Source organism: Taudactylus pleione, unplaced genomic scaffold (genome assembly GCF_031769625.1).
Source record: "Taudactylus pleione unplaced genomic scaffold, aTauple2 ptg000218l, whole genome shotgun sequence".
NCBI lineage: Eukaryota > Metazoa > Chordata > Amphibia > Anura > Myobatrachidae > Taudactylus > Taudactylus pleione.
The window spans coordinates 7,780,177-7,801,831 of NW_028284620.1; the positions used below are offsets into that span (position 1 = coordinate 7,780,177).

At 45.2% G+C, this 21,655-nt stretch overlaps 1 protein-coding gene across 7 annotated transcripts in view; it reads left to right on the plus strand.

Annotated features, from left to right (window-relative positions):
* PCM1 (pericentriolar material 1) overlaps nt 1-21,655 on the plus strand; it is a 225,883-nt gene that overhangs the window by 109,989 nt on the left and 94,239 nt on the right. For all 7 annotated transcript variants that reach the window (XM_088478763.1, XM_088478762.1, XM_088478760.1 and 4 more), the window contains 5 exons: nt 569-785; nt 1,749-1,920; nt 4,148-4,330; nt 6,544-6,701; nt 7,660-7,871. In XM_088478763.1, the coding sequence (XP_088334889.1) occupies nt 569-785; nt 1,749-1,920; nt 4,148-4,330; nt 6,544-6,701; nt 7,660-7,871 (942 nt within the window). The remainder of the gene's footprint in view (nt 1-568; nt 786-1,748; nt 1,921-4,147; nt 4,331-6,543; nt 6,702-7,659; nt 7,872-21,655) is intronic.

The window sequence follows — 21,655 nt, forward strand, 5'->3', positions numbered from 1 at the left end:
GTGTGCGGTCCACGTGCTGGAAGCACCGTCATGCTGCCTCCGCTGCTCCTTCTGTGTGCGGCTCATGCATCGGAAGTGGTGATGTGCTCCTGCCGCTCTGCGCTCATGAACAGCATGATCTAAGCTCTATCTGTTTGATAAATTAATTGCTGTAGGTTGACAAAATAGTACTTTGGCGCCTTTTGATTGATTGACTGGGGTTATTAGGGACTAATTGGGGTAATGCTCAGTACAATATAGGCTCTATAAGGATTGGTTTGTCACTGATGCACATATTGTACTGTACGCTGTATCTCCTGAAGATGGTCCATGTAGGACAGAAACGTTGAGATGATAATGGAATCATTTGTTTTCTCATGGAATATTTGAGGATTAAAATTTTATACTTTTATGTGCGAAAAGGTGGTGAGTGCCCCTCATTTTTTCTATATTACGGACTTTCCATGTGAACGTCATGGGCGACACCCCAGTACATTGTAAGGCCTGGATGATGTGAGTGCAGCCGTGGATAATTAAAATTTGTGTCCCACCTCATTGCAAACTTAAATTATTTTCTTATTACCTTTAGAGTCCACCTGTACCAGATAACAGACGGCAAGCAGAAAGTCTCTCTCTTGCAAAAGAGGTTTGCCGTAGTGTAAACTCTTCCGTATCAGAACCTGTTTCAGAGGAGAGAGGACCAATGCTCAGTAATGTGGGAGCACTGTTGGGAAAGAGACCGAAAATGGACTCTCTTCTAGGGGAACTCCATACAATGCAAGATCACCATCTAAATAACACTACATGTAAGTAAATAATTTGGTGTGGATGCAATTCTTATTTGTGCAACTTACCTTTTTTGTTATTGTTTTGACCATTATAAGAAAGTCATGTACATTGACTTACACTTCCAAATTGCTGCTTTACGGAAGTGCACCTTTTCCTTGTATAACCGGGTTCACAAATGTACAGAAACTGTATGTTAATGTGGGTGGCACAATTTTTGTTACATATTCACTGAACCCATTCAGCTCATTTTGAGATTCATTGAAATAGGGGTTGATGCAGTCATATATCTTTTTTTTTTTTTTTTTTCCTTCATTAATCTCACTAGGAAAAACAAACTGTTTATCCAACTTAATACATGAACAGCCTCCTGTGTTAGGGCTCATCACACAGTGTTTTTCTTCTGTGTGATTTGTTCTATATGGATCAGACACTTCAGCTTGTACAGAGGTATTACAGATCCTTATGCAATGTGTTTTGTGCAACAATACAAAGTAACATTGTGTATCCACTGTTTTGCAAGCTCTGTGGTCAGTTAACGCCTATTCATTTTCCTTCTAGTTCCTTCTTGTTTCCTTTTTATTAGTTTGTGTATAATGGAAAATATACACATGCGCACAAGTCTTAGATGGCAATGTAGTGTCTGCTGCTAATGCTTTTATCAGCCTCTAGCGTAGCATGAAAAATGTTTTATAAACATGGCGAATGGTTTATGTTCCACAATTAGTTCTATAGCCCACCATTGCATATGAAATGGCTTGTCTTGATTAGAACGCGGTATGGAATATTTCTCATGCAGTAACATGCTTTACAGGTGCATTAGTTTGTAAAACTTGAAATGGGGAAAATTTTTAACTTGCATCCAAAAAAGTGTCTATAGCATGTTTGGTTTAAAACCAAGCTCTTGATTTAAAATTGTGTTCATTTTTTTTTTTCTTTTTAGTATAGTTAACTTAATTGTATATTAATTTTTGGTTCCACAGGCTCCCCGCAGAGGGTTATGGATCAAAGGAGTATAGCTTCATCTGCTTCTGCTCCACCTTCATTTGACAATAGGGCAACAAACAGCCCAGGCACAGCGGCTGCTTACCCTTCTGCCACTTTTATGAATGATAGCGAAGATGAAGAAAATCAAAATCCAGCAGAGAAATTGAAGTAAATCTGATTATGCTGTCACTGTTTCAATGCAAAATAAGTCACAGTTAAACACCCTATTCAAGGGTCCGCACAAAACATGTATTTGATCCTGTGTAACACAGAGTTCTGGACCATGGAGCCAGTCCTAATTGTACATTTAGTTGAAAAAAGAATTAAGCAAAGCTGTCTTCAAATTATAAATGTTTATTAAACTCGTAATTGGCCAAACAGGGAACATAAGTTCATATATAATCTGTATTCTCCATCACTGTTCAAACATAGAGAGCAGAAATTATAGACATGTGCCAGGGTAAGCAGTTTGAACTCCTCTAATATATTTATTTATATAGGGCTTTTCTCTAATAGGTCTGTATGCGCCTTTCAAATAGCATGAACATAATACAAACGTTTAGATTTGCAAAAATACAGAAGTCATGAATACAATGGTGAAGCAACCGTTTTGGGTTATCCGTTCAGAGCATTATTCATCCTATCCATGAAGGTTCTTGGTCAGGCAGCCATTTTTGGAGCACTATGTAGGATTACACTGGGCAGAATAGGCAGTGCCTGGAAGAGATACAGAATACAAAAGCCAGATACACAATCCTTAGAAAATCAACAGATCCATGCATTGTTTATCCTACAGACAAGCGTATCAGATGAGGCAGCCATCTTGGGCACATTTCATTGGTTACAATGTGTGAGATATGCAATGCATGGAAATAAAATATAAAGGGTAAAATGAAAGTGGCTAATAGTATACCTGCTGCATTGTTCCTAGTGTTCTTCATTCTGCCCTTGAAAGTGTAATGCGAGGCAGTTACGGTGGGCAGGATGAACGAGCAATTCAGACTTGTAAAATGCCGTAGGGAATTACAGGACAGGTAAAGTAAGTTGAAGTGGGCAAAGATATTACGTAAGTGGTATTGGGAAGAAGGGGAACAGGGGAGGGATGGTAGTATAAGGAGGTCCATGATGCGACAGTGTGGAGAGACAGGGAAAGCAGTCAGTGTATTGCAGAACAGAATACATGGTAAAATAGATTAATAACAGAGGTGTCATACTGAAATCTGGGTGAGGAAAGGATGCAGTAATAATAGTCGATTTTTAGCAACTATGTGTAGAATTACCTGGTTAAGTAGCCGGAGGGTGAAATTGAGTAGTAACATGCAGGGGTTGTATTGCTTGAGAACTTGTGGTATTTTTAGTTTAGAGTGGAGCAAAATCCCGTCCAATATCCAGTTCAAACTCCTGTTATAACACAGCATCCTTGAAATTACATTCTTAACATGCAGCCTTCACAATGGCAGGCCAAAGCCTTGTTGTAGGTCTTGAATGTTATGATCTTAAATACTACACACTTTATCAGCTGTTACAGGGGGAGGTTGTGTTTTGTCCAGTATGTTCAGCTGTCTAGTTTTCAGAGGGGATGTTGCATTGAAGATAGACTATTGCAGGCTATTGGTCAGTTTGTGCAAATAGAATTCTATACTACCCACAGACACTCCAGGTCTCTGGAGACATGGCATTCAGAGCTCGCTGTGTGGTAATCAGACATGTCAGTAAGGGAATTTGTATGAAATACCGCCGGCCGCATGGCCGGTGGTTCGATTCCCGGCAGCGGCAGCCCGACAGCGCTGGAAATCCTGATCGTCCCCAGGTAATTAATAACCTAACCCCCCTAACCCTCCTTAGGGGTGCCTAACCATGACCCCCCCCCCCCCAAGTGCCTAACCCTAATCCCCCCCTGTAAGTGCCTAACCCCTCCCTTCCCCGCTGCCTAACCCGAAGTCGCCCTGGGGGGTGGCTAACCCTCCATCCCCCTAGCCTATCCCTCCCGGGGGGTGCCTAACCCTAAGTCCCCCCCGGGTGCGCTAAACCTAGCCCTCCCCATCTGTGGCTGTCCGCTCGCAGCGCCCGGCATCCCTTCAATGGGGATGCTGGGCGCCTGTCTCCCGGCGTCGGGAAAATGACAGGTGTCTAGGTATAGACGCCTGTCATTTAACCCACGCCGGGATAAAGCAGTGGGAGGGATCACGTCAGCCGGTTTCCCAGTTGCATCTAGTCAGTAAGTGGGGAAAAAAATGGAAGGATGTTAAAATAAGGGCATTCTAGGACTAGGACATAATGTTACCCTGTGCTTATGTTATTTTCAATCTTTCTATAGTAAAAAGCTGCACACGCTGCATATGCTTCACAGATAGTCTTACATTTATTTAATTTTTTTTTTTTCCTGTTTGTTAAGGAAATTGAAAGAAGTTCGAAAAAGGCTTAATGAGCTACGGGACCTGGTCCGATATTATGAGCAGACATCTGATATGATGACAGATGCAGTAAATGAGAACACTAAAGATGATGAAGAAGAGGAAACCGAAGATTCATGGGTTGAATCTGACCAGGAAGTGAATCAACCAGTTATTAACATAAGGTCAAAACACTAACTATTTTTATTACTACTTATAACTATTAGCACTACTAATTATTTGCATTACACGTACATTACCAGCTTGTGTGTTAATGTACATTGTTGTTTGACTCCTTGCCCTGCCTGGTGTACCTTCCATTCCTGGTGGTGTTAGGTTACATGCAAAACAAGAAGTCCATCGCAGCACTGAAGAAAATTCCTGCTCAGGGATAGACCATGTTTGGCTGGTAAGAGGGAACCAGGACAATAGGACAGGACTAATACAGAGAAGTGGGAAGTATGTAATACCTCTCATACCTCTTGAATGAGAAGGGAGGATTAGGGGAATCAACTATGCGTATAGTCACGGGGCCCAAACCTGATGACATTTGTAATTTTTGCCATGAAGATAGTAGGTGGTCTTATTCTTATGGGCTTTGTACCATTTATAGGATTTCAGGGTGGATACACTTGGAGGGCTCGCCCGTTTCTGCACCTTGGCAATTAAATTCTTGGCAACTGCAAAGACATGCGTGTTCTGCTGGTCCAACCTCCTTTTCTTGCATTGGTATTCGGTGCACACCTTTACTAAATTCTATAGATTTAACACCACTATTCAATGCAATGTGATTGTGTTGTGCACAGCCCAGTTGCGCTCCCACCCTTACAGCTTTGGGACGTCCCAGGTGTTCCTCTGCGATGGATGCCTTCCCTCGCATTCCTCTCTTTAGTCTATACTGTTCTGTTCGGTTACTATGTTATGTCCTACTGTTTTATTTTTACATAATTTCTCTCCCTTGTACTTCATATCAATCACTTTTTAGTAAAAGAAATAAACTGAGCGTAGCAGGCAGCCACTTGGGGTACAGAGAGTGAGGAGTCTGAGTATCAGTGGTTATTTTGAAAGTGCCATATACTATACTCTGTTTTTCTAGTGTCTCCCATGGGTTTGGAGAAAAAAAAAAATCTCATTTGTCAAATTATTCTTAAATAGAAATTGTAATTTTCAAGTTGGTTAATGTAGTGGTCACACATCTTAGTGAAGGAGGTACCTAACTCCTGAGGTTCCCTTCTTGAATCGGGATGAATGTTTTCCTTCTCCAAACATTGCTGAGCCCCACGTGATACAGCAGAGTCCAAGTACATGTCAGCAGAGAGCTTTGTTATGCGCTCTCTGCTCTGACCAATATGACCAACGTCTGAGTGGTGTCTGAATTTTGGAGCAACACGTTTAAACTTGCTCACGGGGAAGCTGAACACAGATGTTTATTAGAATATGTTTAACAATTGAGGGAGTAAAAGATAGGATGAAGGATAATGAGGGAAAATGTAATAATACAGAATTGAGAATTAATGATGCCGAAAGGAGGTGTTACTGATGTGTATGGATGGGGGGGTTCATTATTATGAGATGGTGGGGCAGGAGTAGGAAGATGGTGCCGGTAATTGAGGCATGATGGGTGATAGTAACAAAGGGGACATGTTGTTAAGCGAATACGAGAAGGGCACAATGATAAAAGGGGGTTAATGGGGTGGGGGATACTGTAGGCAGTGATCTTACTCTGAGACAGGGAGTTCTGAGAATGGACTTTAAAAGAGTAATGTATAGAGGAGTCCGATAAAGAGGATTGATGTAGAGATAGACGTATACACCGATCAGCCATAAGATGAAAGCCACTCTTCAGGAAGGGTTTGAGGAAAATAGCATAGAGTTCAAGTTGTTGGCTAGGCCTCAAAATTCCCCTGATTGAGCATCTGTGGGTTGTGCTTTTAAAACAAGTCTGAGCGACGAAGGCCCGACCTCACAACTCACAGGACTTAAAGGATCTCCTGCTAACGTCTTGGTGCCAGATACCACAGGACACCTAGAGAGGTCTTGTGAAGTGCCTTGACGGGTCAGAGCTGTTTTAGTAGCAAGAGGGGGACCTACACAATATTAGGCAGGAGGCTTTAATGTTATGGCTGATCGGTGTATAGAGAATGTTATGGTTGTGTTGACCTAAGTCTTTAAATGTCTTTGAGAGGTGGTGGTGGATTATTTTAAATGGACTGCTATGTTAACATTTTTAAAAGTTTAAAGTCTCAAGTTAATGTGGATTATGCAAGAGCAAAATATAAAAACAGCAAGGTAAACTACCTTAATACAACTTTATGATTAACTGTAGCTATCTTTGCACACTTTCAGTTTGAAGATTTCCACAAGTTTATATTTTGAGTAATTTGTTTCATTTCTACAGAAATCCACAGCGTTTGAGTAGCTGGGGGCCAGTGAATAGCATCACTAATTCACAATTTGGAACAAATAACCGAGATGAAAGGCCACTTAATACTGACTGTGAAATAAATAACAGATCTGCAACTAATTTAAGAAGCTTCAATGCGTCCTCTGCACTAGGTATGCTTTACTGAAATGTATTGTCTGTGAGTGTGACTTGATATTTTTGACCTCTGCTGTTGGTTTTGTGTAATAAGGCCATCTTACTTTGGCATTCGATCAATGGGCTAATGTTTTTTTTTTTGTGTGTTTTCAAAAAGTGTATAGTCTGTTTTAAGGAACTTTATAAAATATTCTTCAGATCCTAATCTTTAGACTAAATTCCAAGTTATCAAAATATTAAATATTTTTTTATATTTAAAATGTTTGCTTTAAAACACACAGCAAATTAACTGTGATAGCTCCAACTCAGTAATATTTTAGCATTCTTTGGGGAATATTTAATTGCCCACGTAATTTTTAACGTAAAAAATTATGCGGGCATCGCAACCAATTTTGAATTGTTTTGGGTATGCACGCTCCCAGTACCGATGGTATTCAATCTATAGAAAAGTAATTGAAGATTTTTGCGGCCAAAAACTTGCAGGGGATATGTGACCACTTTCATCCAGGCACTCACCTGTGTTCCGCTGCTCCTCTCTGCTGTGCCCAACTGCCACATGCTCTGACTGACATGGCGAGCGGGGGGGGTGGTCTCACATACAGGGAACATACACTGTGTCACGGGGTCTTACACACAAGGGTCTCACACGTTGCTGTAGAACACAGAGTAAGATGACTGCATGTCTGGGAAGCAGGAGGAGGAGGACAGCGCTGCCACAAGGTGAGTATTATGGACTAAAGCTAATTAGAAACCTCTAATTGCTTAATTAGTTATTGGAGGGGGGGGAATTGGACTTGCTCAGAAGGTGCTCAGAAATAGAGCGCCGTGTGATAAAAGAAAAAGCACCCCTGATTGAATACCAAAAATCTTGCGCCTGTGGGAAATGCACTGCGGCATGAGATTTTTGAAAACTTTGCTTGCAAATAAACATGCCCCTTTGTGTGATGGTATGTTTTTGTTTCTGTATACTTTTAGAATGCTTGTACAACAGGGAAACTGAAGATAAAGGGCGTGATGTTGAGTTGGATGATGATGATGATGTAGAGGAAGACCAAGAGAGCGCAGTATCCCTCTCTAGTCGGAGTAGTGCCTCTGAAGAAGTCCAAAATGATGACTTTGAAGAAAAGTTTAACCGTCTAATAGCAGCTAAGCAGAAACTGAGACAACTGCAGGATCTTGTTGTAATGGTATGTTTACCTGTTTTTGTTTTCGTTACCTGGTAATGGAGGTTATTGTTCAATATAAACTCTTGTACTTTAATGTTTTAGGCATTGCCAACATTGTTAGTACAAGTACTGTAGATATTGCATTTTTTGTATTAAGACTTGTGGTTTCACCGAATTTTATGATTGTATTTGTTTCTGGCTATTGTGACAGTAACTGGTTTCAGTATTCACAATAATTTGTCAGGTAATTAATTACAATGGTGGGCAAATGGGGGGTCTTTGGAGGCCGGTTTACAACTTCATTCGGTGACAATACAGGTTTTGCCCTGTCAATTTATTTCCAGTGGTTTATGACTTTTTTTCTTCCTAAGGTCCAAACATTTTTACCTTTTTACAAGGTGTGGTGCGTATTCAACCACCGCTTCATTGGCAGGTGGCAGCTTTATTTAGGACTATCTGCTCTCACACAGTCTACATTGGAGTCTTTCCATTCAAGGGTTCTTCAGTTAGTTACTTGGAAACTGTTTTTTCTTATAGCTATTGCCTAAACGTGTTTCCGAGTTAGCGGTTTGCAAGCTGCCTTTTCTCGTTTTCCATGACAATAGAGAGGTTCTCCTTACAGTTACTACGATCCAGCCAACACTTGTTTCAGCCTTCCACTTACACCAGGAAATAGTTTTTTCAGATTTTTCCTTCAGGGATTTCCCGGGACTAGAATGATCTGGCTCGGCTATATGTGCCAAGCTCTACGGATTTCCTTGGACAAGACTACTTCTGTACTCCGCACAGATTCTCTGTGTGTTCTTTATGACGACATACCCGCGGTTGGCCAGACATGAAGCACACCATTGTGCTTTGGATCCACTCATCATCACTTGAGCCTATACTGGTGTGGGGCGATCACCACCATACCAGGTGTTGACACATTCTGCTAGGGCGGTGGTCAGCGCAACACAAGGCTTTGACGGAACAGGTCTGTTGGGCAACTATCTGGCCCTCTGTCCGCACGTTTGCTAGTGTTTTACAGATTTCAGGTTTTTGCCTCTGGCGACACACACTTTGGGCGTACAGTTCTCCAGTCATACAGCCTGTGCATTCCCTCCCTGTTGAACGTCCCATAGTCCAGTGTTCCCCAGCCATGCTGAAAAAGAAGATGGGATATGTGGGCACTTACTGTTGAATCCTTTTTCTTTGAAGCAGGCTGGGGAACACTACGTTATGTCATACGAGAGTTTGGTTCTTGAACGTCTTTCCTGTCCTGGTTTGTTTTGTTGCTCTAACAGTCTCACCGGGTTACTGCTACTCCTTTCTGGACTCTTTTTTTTTTTTTTTTTTTTTTTAAGAAGTACTGGAATTGTGCGGTTACAGAGGGGAGGAGCTTAGGATTTAAAGCTATAGTTTAAATTAAGTGCCAGCTCCAGCCCAACCTACATTTCCATGGTCCAGTGACCAAATCCTATTCCTGCAAAAATCCTATTCCCGCAAGAGCAAGTTGCTTTGGCACAGTGGTCACAATGACAGCATAAAAATTATCTTTCTTTCATTTATTTTTCTCTACATGCCATCAGCTGACATATTATCTGTCATGCCGTCTATTACTGTTTCTCTTTCTTCAATGCTGGGGGACACTGCACCATGGGGTTGTAGATGGGACTGCAGGAGCTGGCACTTACACTAAATTAAACCTGTAGCTTTAACTTTAAGCCCCTCCTCTCTGCAACACCATCATGCCAGTGCGATATAAGTGCCTGAGGAGTGCGGCACAATTTTGGGCTGCTCTGCAGCCCTTTGTAGCCTTTGTTTTATTTGTAATATATATTTTTTCTTCTCAAGCCGGCTTCTGTGTACTGCCTGCAGCTGCTGCAGAGAGCCCTCGCAGGGGAGGGGTGCACTAATCGGCTGCACGCCCCTTAGCACTCCGATCTCCTCAGAGAGCGCCTGGGCCAGGGGACTAAGCGTGCACTCACCTGTGTAAAGGTTGTTGGGTGGCTGCGATGTCAGGGATTATTTAGAACAGGTGTTTGAGGATCCCAAGCTGCGCGAGGCGCATAAGCCTTTTTTTTTCCTTAGGGGTCTGTTGGACATTTCGGGTTCCGAGGAGGATGAAGGTGAACTTCTGAAAGAGGAGGTTCTCCCAGAGGGTGAGAATCTGGAGCCTTCTTTGGGTCAAGGTGTTGAAGACCTCATTATGGCGGTACGACAGCCTCAGGATTTGGATACATAAGCAGAGGGACCATTCAAGTGCAGGCACAAGAGGATCGTTCTTCTCCCTGCTTTCTCTGAACTCTCGAATCTCATGGAGGAGGAATGGAAGGCCCCGGATAAGAAGTTCTCTGTTCCTCGCAAGTTTGTGTCCCTTTACCTAGAGTTCACTCTAGGTTCGGCAGTGGGCAGGGTGCCAGACCTAGAGAGAGGGCACATCTGTGCGTGCCTGAAAATGGGGCGTGGCCAAGGAAAGGGGGCTTGTCTTTAAGACACGTCCCCTTTTCATCACTCTTTGGGGCGTGCCCGGCATTTACGGAAATACCGGGCTACCCCTAAGCACTGCTGTGAGTGTGAATGGATGCGCCCGGCATCCATTCACTGGCGGTGACCGCTGCACTACAGTTTTTCCCACCCACGGGATACTGCGACTCGCGGGTGGACACTGCACCCGCAGGCTGTTTCAGCGGGGCTCTGCACTGGAGGTCAGGGTGCTTTTTGCCCTTTAGAAATAGTGCAGGTCGCGGCACCCTGCTAAAACAGCCTAGCGGGAACTCTTTACCTACTTCTGCCAGACCATGTCACCAAAAGGGAGCAACCTCCCAAGGTTGATGCGGCACTGGCATGTTTAGCTAAGCACACTGCGCTTCTGGTTCAGGGTTCGGCGTCCTTCGAGGATCCACTGGATAAGAAATTGAAAGGTTGCCTTCAGCTCATTTGTATTGGCTTTGGGGTCATTATTTGCCCTTTACTAGCCTCATCATAGGTCGCTCGGTTCCCAAACGTGGTCCTCAAGCATCCCAACAGTTCAGGTTTTAGAGAGATCCATGGTTGAGCACAGGTGGATGAATCAAACTGACTGAGGTACTAATTAAGTCACCTGTGGTCAAGCATGGATATCCTTAAAACCTGGGCTGTTATGGTGCCTTGAGGACAGAGTTTGGGAACCTCCTGAGATAAAAGGTCTTAGTCCCTTATATCATGCTGGCGTACTCTCCCGTAACGGCCAGGAGGCTCCCGAAAATTGTGTAGCGCTCCCAGCCCCCCGGAAAAACAGGCAAGTTTCCCACCCAGCTGGCTAACCCCCCCCCCCCCCCCGTATCCCTCCACAGCGAAGGGGCAAATGATGCTATTCGCACTGAAGCGCGTCATAATTTCCTCACCCTCTACTTCACAATGCCAGCAAATTCGGTATTTTGTAGTCACGCCACCCGCTCCACTTCCAATGCCGGGTATTATCCTCAGCCACTCCCCCTATGCCGCACCATGCTCCTCCCCCCTCTGCTTTGCCATCCTGGCTCCCCTCTTCCAGAAGTAAGCATACCTTGTATCACTAGTTCTCAATGCAGAAGCTGCAGCCCTACTGAGTGTTGCAAACAGACTGTTCACCATATATTGTTGTTGTACCGTCAATGGAAAACCACCGATGGCCATCCCTAAAACACACAGAGAGACAGTACAAACCAAGTCTGAACTTGCCAGTTGCATTGTTAGTGCAAAAAGGTTTCAACTGCCGTACTTTAATATTTTTTTTACTCCGGTTTCCAATGACTTCTCAAAATAAAACTACTACCAAAGAGAGATTGTATTTAAGTGTATAACATGCACTTTTCTGCCCGTGGTGGCCCAAAAACAGGGGACCACCATCTTGTGCTTTTCGCTACTCTTTTTGAGGGGAGCATTTACTAGAGCTCAGTCTGCCAATAAAGTTTGAAGCAATGTTTTTTGAGACAGTTAATAACAGTGAGAATAGGAATTAGGGAGTTTCGAGAAGATCCCAAATCCCAACCAGAGAAATTAGTACATAAACAAACATACCAGTGGAACTGGTAGTACCCTTATAGAAAAGATCTCATTAATGAATGCTATGACCTTATTCCTGAATATTTAATTTCCCTGCACTCCTACATACAATGAAAAAAGGAAGCAGTACTATAATGACATTTGTAGCATGCTCCATTTTGTGTGGGATTAAAACGGGCATGTTATGCCGGAGAGAGATATGCCCTCTGAATCGAGCGGAGGTGGACTTCCTGTAATTAGGAAGATTAAAGTTTTTTCATTGTCGAATCATAGTGTTTTAGTATTTGAGATGCGTCGAAGAGGGAGGGTATTTCTACATCAGGGTCCATAGGGTATCCACAGGATACCTTGGGGTATAGGTCATGACGTCAGGCATCGGGCACCATAGAGTTAAGAGTTAAGCCCGCCCCCGAGCCTAGGCATCTCAGTTTCGTTGGTGCCCGGCTCGGAGTCGGAGCACCTGTTTAGAGGGGGGCTGTGGATAGCCCCTGAAGTTTTCTTCGAAGCAGCTGTGGCTGCACATCTGGAAGTATAGCATGGACAGTCACTACTGACGTCCATGCTGTCTCCCCTACACCCCCGCCGGTACCAGAACGCCGGTACTGATCCGGGGATGCTGGTAAGCATCTGGGGTCACGGCTAGCGGTGACCCCAGATGTTTCGGACCATGGCTGGATTCAAGGGGGCAGCAGGTAAGCAGCAGGGTCCCGCGGTGGGTCCCTGCTGAACACATGGTCCAAAGTCCCCAGGCAGGGGGCTCCCTGGGGACTGGCTGCAGCGTGGAGCCAGGTAACTAACCTGCGCTTCCACTACCCCCCTGGGACAGCAGACCGCAGCTGAGCGGTATCGCTGCGGCGTCCCAGGGGTTAATTGCATGCCAGGGGAGCGCGCCTTCCCTGTACACAGCCGGCGCCTCCCCCGCTGCACACAGCCCTCTCTGCGCTGCCGATTGGCCCTTTGGCAGCGCTCCTCCCCCAGACCGGCCTCCTCTCTGCTCCTCGGTGGCCATCTTTGCTGAAGCATGGTGAACCCTGCTGGAAGCTGCTGATCGGTGGCATCTCGGTCTGGGTGCCCCGGGCATACCTCTCCTCCGTTGATTACAGGTCTGTGTATGCAGCGCTGTATCCTACCAGGCTCTGTGTCTGCGTAGTTGAGGAACAGCGCTGATAGTGCAGGGATTGATTTCTTCTGCATTGTATGTGACTTCTGCTAGCGTCTGCTGCCTGTACTTTCACTTTCTACTGTCAGCCATTTTTACTGTCCCTGCTCTTCTTCTGCTAAAGCCCTTGCGGTGCGGTGCTTGCAGGGTGGTTCTCCCACTATACTAACGAGTATCAGTGAGAGTGGTCACATACTTAACATCATGTCTGAGACTGAATTTCCTCTCCAGCTTATGTGTACTAAGTGCAATGTACCAATAGCGGAGGGGGAGGGTAACACGGAAGGGCTATGTCGGCAGTGTTATTTATTGGTGCAGCCAATTACTGTCACTACTCTGATACAGGAACCTCCCTGGGCTTGTTTCGCTAAAGCGCTTACAACCCTGGTGGGCCAGTTAGCTCCGCCACCTGCGTTTTCCCAGATGGGATTGTCCCAGCAGTCAGCGGTGTCGTCACCCATGCAGGGGTTCCCGAGACAATTAATGGTACCCCACAGTCTCCCTATTTCCCCTCCCCAGGTTTCACAGGAGCCTGCATCTGTTAATTCACTGACAAATTCGGTACAGCATTTGTCGGACGTGTTACAAGTGGAGTCTGTGTTGCGGCCTGTGGCGTCTCTGTCTGCTCCTTATGAGGATGACGACGTGACGTCCGATGATGGTGAGATTCTGGATCTATCTGACCAAGAACCTCTCCGTACTAAAGGGTTGGATGCTAAGTCCAAGGTTTATATTCCTGGCCTTATTCAGGCAGTCGGCACAGCTTTAGTTATTAAGGATGACGATCCTCCGGTGTCCAAGTCCAAATATGCCTTTTTTAAGGATATTAAGGGTGACGCCACAGTGTTTCCTCTTTCGGGTCAGTTAGTAGACCATTTAGAGGTGGCGTGGAAACACCCTGGTAAACGGTATCAGCCTCAGAGGCGCTTAGCGGTGGCTTACCCGTTTGCATACAATTATTTTTCTAAGTGGGAATCCCCTCCACAGGTGGATTCTCATGTGACACTCCTAGTTCGAAGTGCCACGTTGCCCATGCCCTCCATTTCCTCCTTGAAGGATGCTACGGACCGTAAGGTGGATATCTGCCTGCAGTCCATTTATGCCCTCGCGGGGGGGGGGCATCCAGACCGGCTATGGCCGTATGTTGGGTAGCCAGAGCTATGGAGCGCTGGGCGGATAGTTTGGAGGCGTCTTTGGATTTCGACTGTTCGGCTGAACAGGCCGAGTTGGTAGGCAATCTCTGGGATTCGGCCACTTACATCAATGAAGCGGCCTTGGATATCAGTACCCTCACATCTCGGATTTCTTCGGCAGCTGTTGCTGCTCGTCGCACCTTATGGTTGCGATCTTGGAAGGATCTTGGAAGCCCAAAAAGGGCTTGGAGGCTTTGCCTTTTAATGGAGAAGTCCTATTTGGTCCGGATCTGAACAAAATTGTGGCCACGCTGGCGGCAGCCAAATCTGCATGTCTCCCGTCTGCTGCCGTCCCTTCCAGTTCGGATACGTCGTCCTTTCGGCCTTACAGGGCCCAGGGTAGGCCTAAAGCACAGTCTTTCCCCCAACTGGCTCGCCCCAAAAAATCGGCCAAGCCCAGGAAACGGGCCTGGAGTACCAGACGTCCGGCCCCTAAGTCTGATGACAAACCTGCGGCCTGACGATCTGGGCCTCCCTTTGGGAGATCCCAAAGTGGGAGGCCGCCTGCTGCAGTTCGCCCAGTGTTGGTCGATAACCACGACAGACAATTGGGTTCACAAGGTGGTTTTTCACGGGTATGCCCTCTCCTTTCGGCACAGGCCTCCATCCCGATTCTTCACCATCCAGGGCCTTCCATTAGACCGGAACAAAGCCGTGGAACTGCGGAAGGTTTTGCACACTATGCTCCAGGCTGGAGTTATAGTGCCTGTTCCTTTCTCCCAGAGGGGCCAGGGTTTCTATTCCAATCTCTTTTTGGTGCAGAAACCCAATGGGTCATACCATCCGATTCTCAACCTCAAGGCCCTCAACAAGTCCTTACGGGTGCCGCGGTTTTGGATGGAGACCCTACGGTCCATCATTCTGGCGCTGGAACCTGGGGATTACATGGTGTCATTGAACATACAGGACGCTTACCTGCATGTCCCTATTCTTTTATGCCATCAACAGTTCCTCAGGTTTGCAATACGCAACGATCACTTCCAGTTCCGGGCGTTACCTTTTTGCCTGGCGACAGCACCGCGAGTGTTCACCAAGGTCATGGCGGCTTACCTGCGGCTGTTGCTGTACCTAGACGACCTTCTGTTGGTAGCAGGATCTCCAGAGCTCCTTCTACGCCACTTGGACTTGACGATTGCAGTACTGCAACGTCACGGCTGGTTAATAAACTGGCAAAAGTCCACCATGATCCCGTCTCAGAGGATTTTGCACCTCGGAGCCTTATTGGACAGCAGAGGATCTTTGTGACGGGGGAAAAGATCTCTGCCTTACAGTTGAGGGTGCGCAGTTGTCTGCAGAGTCGCCGAGTGTCTCTGCACTCTGCGATGAGGCTGCTGGGCTCCATGGTATCTGTATTCAACATGGTGGAATATGCCCAGTTTCACTCCAGACCTCTGCAGCAATTGATCCTGTCCAAATGGAATGGATTGCCTCAGAGTCTAAAATCCCAGACGAAGCTGCTCACTCCGGAGGTTCGCCTGTCCCTAGGCTGGTGGTTGCAGACGACCCACCTCAACAAGGGTCGTCCATTTTGGGTGGCGAACTCGGTCCTGTTAACAAGGGATGCCAGCCTTCTGGGCTGGGGAGCTGTCACGGGTCCACACTTGTTCCAGGGCAGATGGACTCAGGCGGAAAAGGAGCTTCCAATAAACATCTTAAAACTCTGCGTGGTTTTCAATGCTCTCCAGCAGGCACATCGGGTTCTCCAAGGTCACCCCGTGCAGGTCCAGTCGTACAATGCCACCACCATGGCCTACATAAATCGGCAAGGAGGAACCTGAAGTCGGGCGGCACTCGTAGAGGTGTCCCGCATCCTTGTCTGGGCAGAGCGCAATCTCCCGGCCATATCAGCGGTATTCATCCCAGGAGTCCCCAACTGGGAGGCGGACTTTCTCAGTTGCCAGGACGTTCATCCGGGGGAGTGGTCTCTGCACCAGGACGTCTTTCAACTTCTGGTGGACAGGTGGGGTCTTCCAGAGATCGACCTCATGGCGTCACGGCACAACAACAAGTTGCCGGTGTACGGGTCTCGAACAAGAGACGAAAAGGCGTCTCTGGTGGATGCTCTGTCTGTCCGGTGGACGTTCCGGTTTGCTTATCTCTTTCCTCCGTTTTCCCTTCTTCCACTGGTAATCGGAAATTCAAACAGGAAGGAGGGACGCTCCTGTTAGCTCCCGCGTGGCCGGGCGGCACTGGTTCTCAGACCTTCAGAGTCTGTCCATGGACATTCCTCTGCGGTTGCCGCTATGACCGGACCTGCTGTCACAGGGTCCTTTCTTCACCCGGACCTGACTTGGCTGTCTTTGACGGCGTGGCTGTTGAGACGGCCATGTTAAGGTCCAGGAGGTTTTCCAGCTCTGTAGTACAAAATATGCTAAGAGCTTGGAAACCATCTTCTACAAGGATATATCATCGTGTGTGGCATACGTTCTTCCAGTGGTGTCGACCTAGAGGTTATGCCCCTCGGGAGTTCGGTCTGTCTAGAGTGCTAGCTTTCCTACAGGCGGGGCTAGACAATGGGCTTCGCCTTGCTTCTCTGAAGGTGCAGGTGTCTGCCCTGTCTGTCTGGTTCCATCGTAGGATTGCTGCAATCCCTGATGTGCACACCTTTATGCAAGGTGTTCTTCGAATTCAGCCGCCTTTTGTTCCACCGGTGGCGCCTTGGGATTTAGCTGTGGTCCTGAGGGCTCTCCAGGGACCGCCGTTTGAACCACTGGGCTCAGTGGACCTTAAATGGCTGACAGCTAAAACAATTTTCCTTCTGGCCATTGCTTTCGGCCAGACGTGTTTTTGACTTAGGGGCTCTCTCTTGTAGACCCCCTTTCCTGATTTTTCATAGAAACAGGGCGGTGCTACGCACTCGTCCTGAATTTCTTCCCAAAGTTGTTTCACGTTTCCATATCAACGAGGAAATCGTTGTGCCGGCTTTTAACTCACCTGATCTTTCAGTGGGTGAGGCCACTTTGGACGTTGTGAGGGCCTTAAGGATTTATGTTGACCCGAACTTCTTCGTTTAGGAAGTCGGACGCCTTGTTTGTCTTCTATGGTTTCCGTAAAAGGGGTTGGCCTGCTTCAAAGCAAACTTTGGCAGGTTGGATTCGTATGGCAATTTCAGAAGCTTATCTTCATGAAGGCCTTCCGGTTCCATCCTCTGTGAGGGCTCATTCCACCAGGTCTGTGGGTCCTTCGTGGGCAGCTCGACGTGGTGCCTCTGCAGTCCAGATCTGCAAGGCTGCCACGTGGTCCTATGTTCATACCTTTGTGAGGTATTACGCGTTTGACACCTTTGCCTCTCAGGATGCTTCCTTCGGGCGGCGGATTCTCCTTTCAGCACAGGAGCGTCCCCACCCTTGAAGGATACTGCTTTGGGACATCCCCAAGGTATCCTGTGGATACCCTATGGACCATATCTCCTATTAAACCTTGCAACCTGCAGGTTTAAACATGGATATAGAGATCAATGCTTTCCTTTAAATACTTATTAACCAATTCCATATATTGCTTAAATTTCTCAAGTTTTCACATCACATTTTAAAACATAACACTATTCTCATAATAGAAAAAAATACCTTTATTTTTCATCTTTATTTTACTTTTTAAAAGGAAATTATACCTAATTACAGAATTAGGTTTTTAATTGAATCAATTAAATCTTTCAATAAAATGGAGCACACAGGATAGGAGCACTATCCTTGAAAAAGGGCCAGGAGCCTGAAACGCATTGGTTTTAGCACACATCTGACACACAGCGGAGACACAGTGACGTCATAACACTGCACCTTTGCAGCATCGTGCCGTTTACACAGACGAAGAAGACTATCACCCCGTGCAGGGAACCACCCGGACGGAGCGGAAGCCACTAAAGGTAGGCAGAAATAGGGAGAGACAGCTAGTATTCACGTCTGACTCCATTATCACACCGCACCGCAAGGGATTTAATCGGAACCCTGGTGTCAATCATGGACTTCCCTAAATATTAAAAAGGGTTTTAAACATGTTTACTAATCTTTTCTTTTTACAGGTATTGCGTTGCACTTATACATGTTTATTCACAAGCGCTCTCTATTTGTAACATATTTAAGTACTGCAGCTCTGCCTAGAATAGAGAGTGGGAGGAGTTTCCAATTATCTAGCATAGTGTCAATTTTGGTAATGATAGGAGAAACATTTTCTTTATATAAAGTGCTAAGTCTGCAGGAATCTGAATTCTAAAATAGGTAATTTTCGTGGAAGTACACCTAAATGCAGAATTGGGAGAAAACGGTGAAGGGGTTGAGGGGTCTTTGTGAAAGGACAATAGTTCAGACTTGTAGATGTTTATTCGGTATCCAGCTCTCAGCCCAAAGGACTCAATTATTCGCAATATTTTTGGAATCGAGGATTCCGGATCTGAAATGAATATTGGCTTATCAGCGAATGGAGCTATCTTCAAATCCACATCGCCAACTCTCATACCTTTAAAAATTTGGGAAGCTCTTAGAGCAATGGGCAAGGGTTCTAAAGCGAGAGCAAAGAGAAGTGTGGTGAGGGGGCAACCCTGCCTTGTCTTTTTGTATCGTGAATGGGGAGGAGAGAAATCCATTACAAGAGATGTGGGTCTGAGGAGATGGGTATAACCATTTTAAAATACGTATAAACATTTCTGGAAATCCAAAATGTGAGAGGGTTGTAAATAAATGGGACCATATCACCAGGTCAAATGCCTTTTCAGCGTCTAATGAGAGAATCATATGATCCATTGCGGCGTCAGATGATGTAGACGTGAAGACAGCTGTAAGAACCCTCCTTACATTAACCTCTGAATGTCGTCCCCAAATAAAACCCGTTGGGTCTGGGTGAATGAGTCCAGGTAAAAGAATTTCATGCGATTTGCAATGATTTTAGTAAGTTATTTATAGTCCAAATTAAGAAGGGAAATGGGACGATAAGAACTAGGAAGGGTGAGATCTCTACCAGGTTTTGGTAAAACTTTTAATATGACTGATTCGAAGTGAAGAGGTAGTGTAGGAAATTTGAGAAGAGAATTGAGGACTGCAACTAAAATGTCACCATCAGGTCCGGGGGATTTCTTCAAGGGTAATCGGAGCTATAAGTGGTTGGGCCAAATCAGGAGTCAGCTTTGTGCAAAGCAGGGTGTCCCAAAAATCAGGAGAAGAGCAAGGTGTCGTATGGGATGTTACGTGAGGGGGGTTATCATCAGAATAGAGATTAAAGTAAAAAGAACGCATTACTTCTGCCGTCTCAGCATTGGTAGTCGTGAGAGAACTCTGAGTCGTCATTAAAGATTGGGTAACCATATGAGGACGGGAGCCATTAAGAAGGTTAGTCAAAAGTTTTCCTGTCTTGTTACCAAATTTGTGAAAATGGTAGTTGACAGAGAATAAATATCTATCTACCAGTTGGGACATAAATTCATCAAAATGAGTTTTGGCTAAGAGATAGGATTGTTTAGTGTGGGAGGAAGGGTGAGTCTTGAATTGCTGAAAGGCTGCAGTCAGTGAAGTTTGGGCATCTAAATATTAAGTCGTATATTTTTTGTTACCCGATGAAATATAAGAGATAATGTTTCCTCTGAGTATAGACTTAGCCGTCATCCAAAATAAAATAGGGTCCGAGTCTAAGTGAGAGACATTATTGAGCCTGTATTCCTTCCATGCAGATTCTAGTCTATTTTTGAATTTAGTAGATTTAGCAAGGTATGATGCGAATTTCCAAGCTTGGGTATATGGTAGTCATCCGTAACACGCAAAACAATTGAGACCATAGCATGATCAGAGATTGAAATTGTTTCAGTCCTTGAGTCCTGTATATTAGGGAATAGAGAGTGGGATACTAATATACAGTCAGGTGTATAAATATTGGGACATTGACAGAATTTTCAAATGTTGCCTCTATTCACCGCAACAATGGCTTTGAAATGAAACAAACAAGATGTGCTTTAACTGCAGACTTTCAGATTTAATTTGAGGGTAATTACATCCAAATCAGGTGAACGGTGTAGGAATTACAACGGTTTCTATACAGTATGTGCCTCCCACTTTCTAAGGGGCCAAAAGTAATGGGATGAACTAAACAATCCTAAATCTAACTTTCACTTTTTAATACTTTGTTGCACACCAGACGCTGGGTTTCAACCCTGGTGAATGCTCTGCCAGGCCTCTACTGCAAATGTCTTCAGTTCCTGCTTGTTCTGGGGGTATTTTCCCTTCAGTTTTGTCTATATCAAGTGAAATGCATGCTCAATCGGATTGAGGTCAGGGGATTGACTTGGCCATTGCATAACATTCCACTTTTTTGCCTTAAAAACTCTTTGGTTGCTTTTGCAGTATGCTTCGGGTCATTGTCCATCTGCATTATGAAGCGCCGTCCAATGAGTTCTGAAGCATTTGACTGAATATGAGCATATAATATTGCCCGAAACACTTCAGATTTCATTCTGCTGCTTTTGTAAGCAGTCACATCATCAATAAATACAAGGGAACCAGTTCCATTGGCAGCCATACATGCCCACGCCCATGACACTACCACCACCATGCTTCACTGATGAGGTGGTATGTTTTGGATCATGAGTAGTTCCTTTCCTTCTCCATACTCTTCTCTTCCCATCACTCTGCTACAAGTTGATCTTTGTCTCATCTGTCCATAGGATGTTGTTCCAGAACTGTAATGGCTTTTTTAGATGTTATTTGGCAAACTGTAATCTGGTCCTCTTGTTTTTGAGGCTCACCAATGGTTTACATCTTGTGGTGAACCCTCTATATTCACTCTTGTGAAGTCTTCTCTTGATTGTTGACTTGGACACATATCCACCCACCTCCTGGAGAGTGTTCTTGATTTGGCCAACTGTTGTGAAGGGGTTTTTCTTCACCAGGGAAATAATTCTTCTGTCATCCACCACAGTTGTTTTCCGTGGTCTTCCGGGTCTTTTGGGGTTGCTGAGCTCTCTCTGGTGTGTTCTCTCTTTTTAAGAATGTTCCAAACAGTTGATTTGGCCACACCTAATGTTTTTGCTATCTCTCTGATGGGTTTGTTTTGATTTTTCAGCCTAATGATGGCTTGCTTCACTGATGGTGACAGCTCTTTGGACCTCATATTGAGAGTTGACAGCAACTGATTCCAAATGCAAATGTCACACCTAGAATCAACTCCAGACCTTTTACCTGCTTAATTGATAATGAAATAACGAGGGAATAGCCCACACCTGTCCATGAAATAGCTTTTGAGTTGATAGTCCCATTACTTTTGGCCCCTTAAAAAGTGGGAGACACATATAGAAACCGTTCCTACACCGTTCACCTGATTTGAATGTAATTACCCTCAAATTAAATCTGAAAGTCTGCAGTTAAAGCACATCTTGTTTGTTTCATTTCAAAGCCATTGTGGTGGTGAATAGAGGCCAAAACATGAAAATTCTGTCAATGTCCCAATATTTATACACCTGACTGTATAAT